At 23.2% G+C, this 12,169-nt stretch overlaps 1 protein-coding gene across 1 annotated transcript; it reads right to left on the reverse strand.

The window, feature by feature from the left end:
• Positions 1-3,463: 3,463 nt before the first annotated feature.
• Positions 3,464-11,133, reverse strand: LOC112683843 (poly [ADP-ribose] polymerase). The gene is made up of 19 exons (XM_025555011.1): positions 10,874-11,133; positions 10,608-10,793; positions 10,145-10,286; positions 9,878-10,020; positions 9,016-9,233; positions 8,755-8,950; positions 7,827-8,032; positions 7,673-7,759; positions 7,439-7,596; positions 7,119-7,270; positions 6,764-7,062; positions 6,494-6,692; positions 5,742-5,864; positions 5,454-5,669; positions 5,248-5,376; positions 4,956-5,174; positions 4,731-4,891; positions 4,487-4,666; positions 3,464-3,654 (listed from the first exon to the last, which is right to left on the reverse strand). The coding sequence occupies exons 2-19, from the start codon at positions 10,722-10,724 to the stop codon at positions 3,582-3,584; spliced, it is 3,018 nt and encodes a 1,005-aa protein (XP_025410796.1). The 5' UTR covers positions 10,725-10,793; positions 10,874-11,133; the 3' UTR covers positions 3,464-3,581.
• Between the last annotated feature and the right edge of the window lie 1,036 nt (positions 11,134-12,169).

The following is a 12,169-nucleotide window of genomic DNA, read 5'->3' on the forward strand; positions in this document are numbered from 1 at the left end:
ATTACTATTTATTGTGTTAAAATTCATGTTGATGTAGATGCTTAAATGTTTAAGAAAAATACGACTATCACTTTTATAGTTTTATCTAAAAAATATTAATTAATTATTTTATAAAGATTTCATTTATTTAGTAGTTAATAAAAAACCGAAGATAACATTGCTTGAGTATATTGTGTGTTATATTATATAAATTTAGTTATAATATTTTAGAATAAATTGTTTTATCGTTTATTATTTTATTTAAAATTCAAAATTATATTAAAATTTATTTATGGGTTCAGCAAATCAAATTAATCATTTATAATTATTAACATATTTAAATGTTTTTCTAGCATATTCTGAAAAAATGGTGCTTGAAGTTGATGGATTCAAATTTGAAACCGCGCCATGGGATCCGCGTTTCCCCAATACCAATCAAACCAAGTAATACTTGGTTATATAGTTTTATATATATATATATATAGTTATTCTTTTGCTGATTAGATGATACATTTATTACATATGTTTTTATTTATTATTATTTTTGTAATACCATTTAAATTCAATTCTCTATTCTTATAATTACAAGCCAAAAAATATTCTATATTTACTTTTATATATATAATTTATTTGATATTTAATTTTTTTAAATTTTATATTTAAAATAACTTATCAAATAATTTGTTCATCATTATTCCTTAATTTAACAAGTATTTTAATGAAGACCTTGATTTTTCTATCGAATATGTTTCACTTTTGGTATGCATTTTAATTTCAAATACAATTTATTATCTACCTTAGTGAGTAAAATAATAGTTTATGTTACCCGATAAAAATTAAATTTGTAAATGTTATCACTTGAAATTTGTAATAATAAGAGATTTTGTCCAAACTCAGTGATATTACTATAAAATATCTAGGTTTCCTATCAAAATTACTTTATAATTAAAGAAATAAAAAAATTTAAAATATAAATTAGAGGCTTAGTTATAAATACATAATATATTAGATACTGTCATAGTAGTTATATTTTACTAAATACGTTTTTATTTTTTATCATAGGTACTGTTATCAAAGTTACTTGGATTTTCACCGTTGCTCAAAATTAAGAGGTGAAGAATTTGAAGCATGCCAGTATTATAAACGTGTCTACAAGTCTATTTGCCCAAATGCATGGATTGATAAATGGGATACTCAAATTGCAGAAAACCGATTCCCTGGCAATATTTAATTCATTTATTTTGAAATAAATTTCAAAAAATGCAAAAAAATAATTAGTGTATAACTTATACAACATAATTTCTTGTTTATAGTTTTGTATGTTACTATAATTATGTGAACAATTAGACATACAATAAAATTTCATTATTTTATTTTTTGTTTTTTAAATTATTAATAAATAATGCAATTGTTAATTAATGTTTAGCATTCATTAATTTTATTTTTTTAGAATGACATACATCAGTCATAATCAATTGAAGATGCACATTATTCATTAACCGTTTTGTAATCAGTTTTCACTTTTAACTTAAAATATTTTTTCCTATATATAGTATCATAAGATTAAATAGTACATATGTTGATTACTACACATACATCAGGTAGATAATGGTTTATGTATACTGTTTTGTCATGGATGATTTATGTAGTATGCACATTGCAGTGCTTATATATTTAACATTTTAAATGTTCTGTAAAAGCTATAACTTCATTACTTATCACATTCATGACATTTGCTATAATTTTTTTTTACCTCGAAACATATGGTGAAATAAAAGAAAATAATAATGAGCGTGCAAATACGATATTAAAACAATTGATTACTAATTATTTTTTACATTGCGTTTTTATGTGTGCTTTGTACGTTGTTATTTCTTAATACATAATTTGTCCTAAATAAGATGATTTCAATTAATTTATTATGTATTTATATATATATATATATATATAAAACCAAAAACAATCAAAAATGGAAATCTTTGTTATGGGTTGGCTTCGAAACTACTTATTCAATCATTATTAAAGAGGACATCATAAAGCAGGTTTTAGTCATAAAGTTAATAAATAATAAGTTACAATGAACATGTAAATTGTATAACTATAAACATACTGTGCAACCTGTAGGTTTTCAGCTACTTACAACCTGACTTTTTTTTTATCTATTGATAGACAGACATCAAGATGATGCTATTAATATTCTAATTTAATTTTTGAATTTTTTAAATCCAGCAGGACTTTCTTCGCATAAACTTGACTGGAAAATTGGAACTCCAATAATACTTATAAGGAATTTAAACGCAATGATATAAGATTGCAGATAGTTACATGCAGAGGAACATAATTGAAGCTAAAATTCTTTACGACTCGGTCCAAGGTCAAGTTTTTTTTATTCCCTGGATACTGATTAATAACAATTTGAATTTATACGAGTCCAATTTCCTATAAAGCTTTATTTTGCCATTTCAATAAGGCACAGGGACAGACACTAAAGGCCACAGGCCTTAATATCACGAATCCCTATTTTACTCACTAACAATTTTATGTTATTTTCTCCTGTCAGCTCGATAAAGAACTTTTATGTAAATACATCTCACCAAAGAATAAAAATTAATATTTATAAAGCATTATAACTTTAATATAAATATGTACAGATATTATATAAATAAAGAAATACCTCCTGGGCAGCAAAGCCAGGTAATTCAGCTAGTAGGTCTAAAAATACTGATATTAGATCATTATTAGACAGGAAAGAATAATTTCCTGAAAAAACATGATATTAATAACCTATTATTATTAAACATTACATGTTCTATATATGATGCATGCAACATAGGGATTTAGCTGTTTTCTATTTCCAACATACAGATCGATCAATTAATAGAAAACAAGGATTTTGGAAACATTTTAATTAGCAGTAAAGTCTACTTTAGATTGATTATCCTACTTAATTTAATTTGTATCTTAAAATATTACAAAATATAATTTAACAAATTGAAAGCAATCTAGTTTATTTTTTATTGTTATTTTTATTACAATCATGACTAAATTGATATTTTTGGAGAAAAAATTGAATATTATCCCATGACAGATAAAAAGATGAATTGATTGTAAAAGGATTGTCAATTAAATTTATTATTCAATGATCAAAGTCCAATTCCAATCTTAAATAATATTTAAAATGTACCTTTTTATCTATGTTCATTAATAAATTATTACGTCAAAAATAAATACATTTTTTTTTTTAAATTAATTATATATTTAAATAAACTGCTGCTAAAAACATAATTTATAGTCTCAAATTAATTGAGAATAATTAGTTAAAATAAATGTTTGATACTTACTGAATATAAATTTAAATATTATTTCAATACACAATAATAACAAAATGTAATCTTATTGAATTTATTAGTAATTCAGTATTAAATAAATATTAACTTTTAGTATGATTAAATATGAAAGTAGAACTATTTATTTAAATATAGGTAAAAAAAAATGTATAATAATACAACTGGAACTGCTTTAAAAAAAGTAAAAAAAAATTTAAATGGTAATAAAATAGTAAGGCAGTTGAACATTAGGTACTTATTACTTGTATTATAACTCTAATAATTAAAATTAAACTCCACTTGGACCAAATAACGAAGTTTTACCTGAGAAATGTCATATACAATAAATCTGATGAAGGAATGGTTAAAGAAATTTCCATTGGAACAAATTTATGAGAACTATAGGATCTTAAATCTGTTTACATATATTTAATAAATATTAAATAAACAATTTGACAAAATAAAAATGTTTTACATTTCATTGATCATTATGTCAGTATTTATATATATATATATATATATATTTGTATTTTGTATGTTTTTAATATTTGAGTACAACAAATTTTTAGGATGCTCAATTGTAATATTGAAAGTAAACATAAATAAATAAATTTATTAAAATGTATTGCATATTAAATTAAATATAATTCTTAAGAACTTATTATTATTGAACTATTTTAATTGATGATTGCAGTAATGTCATTGGTCACATATTTTATTAAATTGAGATATTAGTTAAAACATGTACTAGTTATGTATTTCTGAGTTTACTGTAAAAAAAAACACTGATAATTATTTTTTATTTATCTGATGAAAAAAGATTATAAATAAAGAGCTTTTAACACTCAATGGAAAGAAACAAATAACTAGCATACATTTTTACTAATATCTCAATTTCATAAAATATGTAACTCATGACATTTCTGGAATCATTGATTCATTTGTAGTAAATACAAAAACAAAATAAATATTAATTATTTCATTCTAAAAATTCATTCATTGATCTATAACTATTCAAACTTTGAGAATGTGAAATAAAAATAAAATGAAAATTGCAATTTTAACTTTTTATGTAATAACTGCATACAAATTTAAAATATAGAGAGAATATATTTTGTCTCGAAATTATAAAATAATAAAAACATAACAAAATTTTTTTTTCTAATATAAAAAAAGGATACTCATTGTAAAGTAATGAAGTGTCATCAACATTGGAAGGAATTGGTTTGCCAATAGGAACCTCGAGTTTATCATCAATAAATAATGATTCAGCAGGATTTGGCACTGTCCTACCAATTCCCTTACAGCTGTGTTTTCCAGGTGGTAGCTTTTCTATATATTCAGATTGTTTATGTTCATCCCTACTCACAAATATAGTTTATTCAAGTTTTGTATTCATACATTAAGTTATACTTTAATACATACATATTACCCAATGCAACATCGCATAATAGTAATAAACCAGTATTATTGCCATGAGAAACCATACAATAGTTAGCTGATTTTGATACCATGTCAGCAAAATAAATACCTTTACCGAACATGTAACCAGTTACTGGAGCTTCTTTGGGAGCAATACGTAAACCCTAAAATATAAAAATTAAATGAGTTTTAAATATAATTTAAAAAATGCAATTTTAAGAAATATACTTGAGAAAGAATAGCAGCAAAATTAGTAATCCGTGAACCATGCCATAATAGTTTATGATTGTGTAACTTTTTGAATGGTTTGAATCGTTTATCTTCGCCAGTTCGATTTACTTTGAAAACATTTTTAATACTCAATGAATAAGAACTATGGGTTTCAGCATGAGTATTTTTAACATACTGCTCAATAATACTGTACTCATTCATATCTGAATGTATTACCTGAATGTTCAAAAAAATTAATATGTAAAAAATAAGAAATAATTCTGTTAGTGATAATATATTTATTAATTACATCAATAGAACAGTTTAATTTCATATAGTGTGTATCAATGGGATGTAATGTTGAGTCTTCAGTTTTCACTTCCATCAAACTATAAGCTATTTGAATTTCTAACAAACTTTCAATCATTTCTAATTTTTCCTAAAATAGTAAATACAGATAGGTTTTTAAATTTTCTTTAATTTCAAACATTAATTCAAAATAAAACAATTTTATACTTTAAGAATTTCTTTTGAATCAATAAGTTGAGGGGTTTTGACACCGAAATCATGTGGTATCAGAGTATAAAACTTATTGGTAGTCATAATAACTTTTTCTTTTTTGCTTATTTCATCACAAGAATCTATTATACTATTTAGTTCACTTAAAGTAGAATATGCATGTTGCAATTGGTTACGGCTCAATTTTCCTAAAGGCATCTTTTGTAAATCTAACTAAAATACAACCATAAGAAAATTTAAAAAAATAATAACAACTGAGTATGATGAATTAATTTTTTAACTTACTTCAAATTCATACAAAACTTTTTTCATAGATTCCACATCAAAAAGTAAACGTATCAGATTTTGTACAGGTTCGGATAATTTACAAGGTATGTTACTCTTAAAATCAATACTTTTTGCTTCATCCTAAAATACGAAACAATAAAATAAACAAACAAATATTTTTAAATATTTCCATAAAATTAACAAAAATGAATCAAAAATTATAGAAATTTCAAATAAAAAAGTTATGACATATAAAACACGGAAGATCTTTCATTAAGTATTAAGCTTTCATTTAATTTAACTTAAACTGTTGAATAATAAATTTAATTACAATATAACTGTTAAGATAAATATCATAAATAAAATATAGATTATATAAATGGCCATTCCCAGTTAATTTGTAAGTCTTCAAGTCAAGATTATTGGAATATTCAATTATACAATATAATTTGTAATATAATTCAAACTCAGTAAATATATTTTCAAAATAGTAGTAGACAAAAAAAAGAATATTTAATGTAAAAAAAAAGATTCACAAATATAGAAAACTTTAAAAATTTAAAAGAATCATTGCAATTTTATCAATAATGTAAAACCCTAAACATATTATAATTAATAATCAGAAAATATATTTAAAAAAATGGACAGTTAAAAAAAAATTAAAAGTTAGCAATTTATTTAAAATATATACTAAGTATAAGAGAAATATAAGACGAAATTGCTATTCATTTCTTAGTGTTTATAATTAATGTATTTAAAATTCATATTACCTGTCCATAATCAGTATCAACAGGAATTTTTTTACCCGGTATTTTAATAAAATGTTTGCTATTTTTCCATAAATTTCCTGTTTGTTCTTCATAATAAGATTCAAAATCATGTTTGGCATCATTTAAAGTATCATACTGTTTTGTTTTACAACCACCTATTGTTGTACCAATTCTTCCCCAAGAACGGAATACCCAATAACTATAAGAAATTAAACTATAGTTAATACTGATATGATAAATAGAACTTTTAACTAAAGATATTTAAAATACCTGTAATTTTTATTATCAGACTCTAGTAATTGTAATTTATAATAAGAGTTTTTACCAGTCTGTACATCAGACAAACATAAATTTGCATTCCACACTTTATCATTATGCTTATAAACATGTGCTTTGTGTTCAAGTCCAGATTGTGGTTCAACAGCAACTCCTCCCTTTAAAATCAACTTTACGCTTGTTGGCACACTTTTTTCATACATACTTTTTCCATAAGAATTACTTTTCAAATTTCTTTTGTTTTTCTCTTCTACTTCCAATTCATTTTGTCTTTTTATTATTCTTTCTTTAGCCTAAATTAAAATAAAATAAATTAACATATTCATCAAGAAATAAATGTATTATTTACTTTTCCTCCCCAAGGAGCTAGGTTTTGTTCAGATATCAAGTCAATTGCATTACCACCTTTATCAATAGCATCAAAAAATGTAGTGGGATTAACAACTTCAATATCTAATTCTTGAGCTTCTTTTATTTTAACACTTTTTTTACCAACACTGTCTGTTAAAAATTTAATTTATATTTTATTTGAGGATAAAGTAAATAATATAAAAATATTCCTAAAAATTATCTAAGTATAAATATAACTATTTTAAACAAATAAACTAAATCCTAAGTTCTTCTAAAAAAAAAAAAAAAAAAAAAAATTAAAAAATAAATAGGAAATACCTTGATAGGCAAAAACTGCAGCAACATTTTTAGTACATTGAGAAACTAATGTACCACCAAACTTTGATACTTTCAGTTTTATTTCTTTTAATTCTGAACCTTTTAATATAGTTGTAAATTCCATATTTTTTAAAGGTACAATACGTGTAACTTTAATTCTGAAATAAATTTTTTGTACCCAATAAATACATAAAATAAAAAAAAAACTTTAATGCACTAATAATTATAACTTACTCTCGCTTATTGTTTGTAGTAGTTGATGATGATTCTTTTGATGAAACTACAAATAATCGATTATGAATATTGCATTTATATTTTTTACTACAAAATTATTAAAATTAAAATTAATAACAAATTACTTAGTTTTAATAAATAATAAATTACTTACAGAAATGTATCATCTTCAAGTAGATGAGAAGGAACTCTGAATTCAATACGAGGTGGATTGAAGAAGATTTTTTCACATTTTAACCATTCATTTTTATAACCTAAGCATTGATATCCAATACCACTTCTAAATACAAGTTGACCATTACATTCATCACAAGGTAACAAAGTACCAAAAGACATTATATCTGACAATCTATCATATATCTAAAATACATATAAAAAAATTTAAGCAAAATTGTATGATATTTAATAAGGTAAATCAAATTATACTTTAAAATTTTCAACCCTATGAGTTTTTAATTCATTTTTCTGGGTAATATATCTTGTGATGAATATTATAAATAAAAAAAAAAAAATTTAGATCAAAATCTCTAAATTGAATTAATAATTTAAATATTAATTTCAGTAGTTCTTAAATTTGTTACTAATGTGAAAAAAAAATCAAAGATACTTCTATGCATTTTTAACATATAAAGTATTGAACAATAATTTTAATTTTCTTTTTAAAATAATATAATAAAAAAGAAAAATATATACTTCACTATTTTCAACTATTCAAAAACTGATCTAGATTATATTCTTATATAGAACTTTAAATTAAAAATTAAAAACTAGTTTTATTAATTACATAAAAAAAAACCATATAATATTTATAAATATTTAAGTAGGTATGACAAAATGACAAATAATAATTATTTAAGTTTTTTTTTATTTCATATTATCTTTATAAAAGACAAAAAAATCTTAATGTTGTTGGTGTTGAAATTAAATAAATGATGTTAGTTGGACGGAAGTAATACAACAAACAGTTTCCGCGTGACTATCGATTCTAAAGCGTTAAAAAAATGTTTTGAAATAAAAATAATATGCTATTGATATAATATAAATGTATATCAAATAATGTCTTATTTATTTTAAATACTTACTGCTCCAAGATTAGACTCTGGTATTTCTTGTTTATTATATTCTAAAAGTTCTTTGCATACACTAGAGCGTATAGTTTTTAAATAATCCAAATACTTAAAAATCAATTTATTTTGTTTTTTTATTGCTTCATCTGAAACATTCGGCTTAGACTTCTTATTAGAGCTGGGTCCATCAATTGTATCTAAGTAATCAGCTCTAAAAAACAACAATAAAACAAATAATATAAATAATGAAATAAAAATTAAATCCCAATAACTCACGTAGTAGTTTTAGGTGCAATGATAGGTAAAAGATTATTCAATTTAGTTATATCTTCTGCTTTTAAATTAGTAAAACCAGATAAAGTAGAAGCAGCAGCCAAGAAACCTAAATCTTGTCTAAGTTTAACAAAGCATTCTAAGTGATGCCATCTATTTATTCCACCAAAACGACGTGCTTCTTCAGCTTCATAATCCATTTTACCTACTCGAATATCCTCCTAAAAGACAATGTAATATACTCATATACTCGAACTATAACAAATTATGATAATAATAATGAAAATCTTTATTTTAATTAAAATATTTTTTCAAAAATATTAAGTCAAATAATTAACATCTTAAACGAATTAACATAATATAACAATTCTACTAACATTCTATACTCCTAATTGTACAAACAATAATTTAGTTCAAATTTTATATTAGACTTAAATTAAAAAATTAAATTAAAATTAAAATAAATTAAATTAAATTAAATTAAATTAAATTAAATTTAGACTTAAATACAATATTCTAACAAAATAAAATTTAATTCTTGAATGATACTGATTATATTATATTAATTTAGTTTTGTCATTGATATTCCAATGACAAAACTAATGGTTTTATAAAAATAACTCAAAGTTACATGAATGATGTTAAAGTAAAATAAAATAAACATGAACATTCAGTATAAAGAAATTATAACATAGAGATGTGATTAGATATTTATAGAAAATTCATTACAATACACAAAAACATATGTATATATATATTTGATAAATTCCTTTTATATACAAAATACATTTTTTTGTTAATTATAATATTAATTATTATTTATTCTATAAATTATGATCATAAAAAATAAGATAATTAATCTTACTTTTACAATTTTATCTTGACATCCACAACAAACAGCACGTCCTGATTTTGCATATTCCACATTAAAATCTTTGTTTACAGTTTGTTTTTTAGCAGTTTTCTTTTTTTCCGACACTGACTCAATAACAGTTCCAATAACAGACTCTATAAAATAAATTTAGATAAATATTTATAACTATGTTTATTATTATTAATAGGCGAGCTAGACAGAATTAATTAACATGCAGTACAATTTATAATATTTTAAAATTGGATTTTGATATACTACCTAATTTAGCTTGAATTTTTTTTTGATCTTCCCATCTAATTGACTCAAAGTGAGCAATATCTGAAACCTCTTTTGGACGCTGTTTTGCAAAAAAGCAACTAAAATGGTACCAATTTGGCATCTTACCATCAAACATAGGAGACTGTAAATAAAAATATGCCAATACTCATAAGCAAAATGATCATGTATTTTCTTAATTAAACGTTATTATTTTTTACTGTATCTATAATGTCACATTTTCACTAGAAACAAATCATAAAATTAGTGCCAGTTAAACCAGTCCAATATTAAAGTTCTATGTATATTATTTATTTTTTACTTTAAAATACAAAATTCTAGTATAATTTAAAAATGTAATCCAATAAAAATCAACTTAATAATAAAGACAAATATTTACAATATTTGCAAATATTTAAACAAAAAATGTAAATCTAATTTAAGTATTAAATTAATATTTCCATACTTGAATCATAACAGCAAGTCGTAAATGATCCTTTTCAATACTTTCTTTACATCCTTTACATTTTGCTCTGCTACTTTTCGCATATTCAACGCGATATGGACAGTCATCGACATCCATTGGTAATATAGTTTTTGAAGTATAATGTGCAACGAAACAAATCGAGTTGAAAGTTATGATGAAAAACGACTAAAAATTGTTAATATTTAATTATAGCAACAGACATTAAATACATGAAAAATGAAAGCATGAAAATATACACAACGCACTGTAAACCAATGAGGAGTAAGGTAACCTTACTAAGGTTACTCTCTGGTCAAAATCTTCGTCAAAAATGAAAAATATTAGGATTTTTGTGTTTGACACTACTTTAGATGATACAGATGACAGATCATAATGTAGTACTGATTTTGTTTATTATGATTTTGTGTAAAATCGTAATTTTTTTGATTAGAAGGCAGAAAATTGGAGGCAAAGTGGAAATGCCATTCAATATTCGGTATTTATTTAAAAAAAATCAACGTTGCACTTGAAATAATAATTGATAAGAGTGTTGATACAATAATTATTTATCAACGCATCGTGCACAATTGCATCCAAATCATTGTATCTATAATATTTATAATCAGGGTTCAGGACTTAAAATCATTAAAATAAGTGTTTAAAAACATCATTATAAGCACTAAAATAAGCATTTCAAAAATTTAAAATTAAGCAAAAATATTTATTAAAAAAAAAAAATACTATAAAATTCTTACTAAAAAATCAAACAAAATAAAAATAAATCTTCATTTTCAAGACTTTTAATGGATTTTCTAAGAGATTTTTTTGAAAAATAAAATGTAAACTATTCTCTCTGTACTTGATCGAATGATCAAAATTGAATTGATGTTTGACACTCAGTACTATTTTCAATATTGGAATATCATTGTTAGCCCTACAACGATACCTTGGACAACAACGAACTACGTAACAACGTAGATAAAATAAGAATTATTTTTAATTTTAATTCTATCAAAAACGACTTTGCAGGATAAAACTTTAAAAACGTAAAAAAAACTGGTCAAATAATCAAAAATAATCAGAAAAACTGGGAGTAAGCATTTTTTTGAAAAATTGCTAAAAAAAAGCAAAAAAAGGCACATCCAAACTTCATAATTATACGTGTTATAACTTGACATACGCTTTTATAGCACTCTGCTACATTTTACGTCAATCCATAAAAATAAGCAAATGCTTTAACTCCCAAGCCCTGTTTATAACTAATGGTAATGACAATAAAGTGAAAAAAAAACTTATTTATCATACTAACAAATAATTTAGTAAACACTAATACTTTTTTAGTGAATGAGTTTCTCATCCACTAAAAAAGTATATATAGAATATGCTCATTATGAGCATATTCGGCATTTATATTGATGCATTAATAAGTCAAGTCTCATAATTTGAGTACCTACTCAATAAGTTTGTAGAAACCAGACCAAAACAGTGAAGCAGTGATGAATGAGATCAGACACAGATACAAAGGGTGCAATGAGGGCTGAAGCCCCTCCCTCTTAGATATT

This window comes from Sipha flava, unplaced genomic scaffold, assembly GCF_003268045.1.
Source record: "Sipha flava isolate LNK unplaced genomic scaffold, YSA_version1 236_pilon_pilon, whole genome shotgun sequence".
Taxonomy (NCBI): Eukaryota; Metazoa; Arthropoda; class Insecta; order Hemiptera; family Aphididae; genus Sipha; species Sipha flava.

Bases quoted from the DNA above. Each gene is read 5' to 3' on its own strand.
- LOC112683843 (XM_025555011.1), bottom strand. From the start codon at position 10,724: ATGGATGTCGATGACTGTCCATATCGCGTTGAATATGCGAAAAGTAGC. The intron at 9,234-9,877 runs GTAAGATTAATT...ATTGTCTTTTAG, and splicing joins GTCAAGATAAAATTGTAAAA to GAGGATATTCGAGTAGGTAA. The intron at 7,271-7,438 runs GTATTTCCTATT...AATTTTTAACAG, and splicing joins TGCAGTTTTTGCCTATCAAG to ACAGTGTTGGTAAAAAAAGT.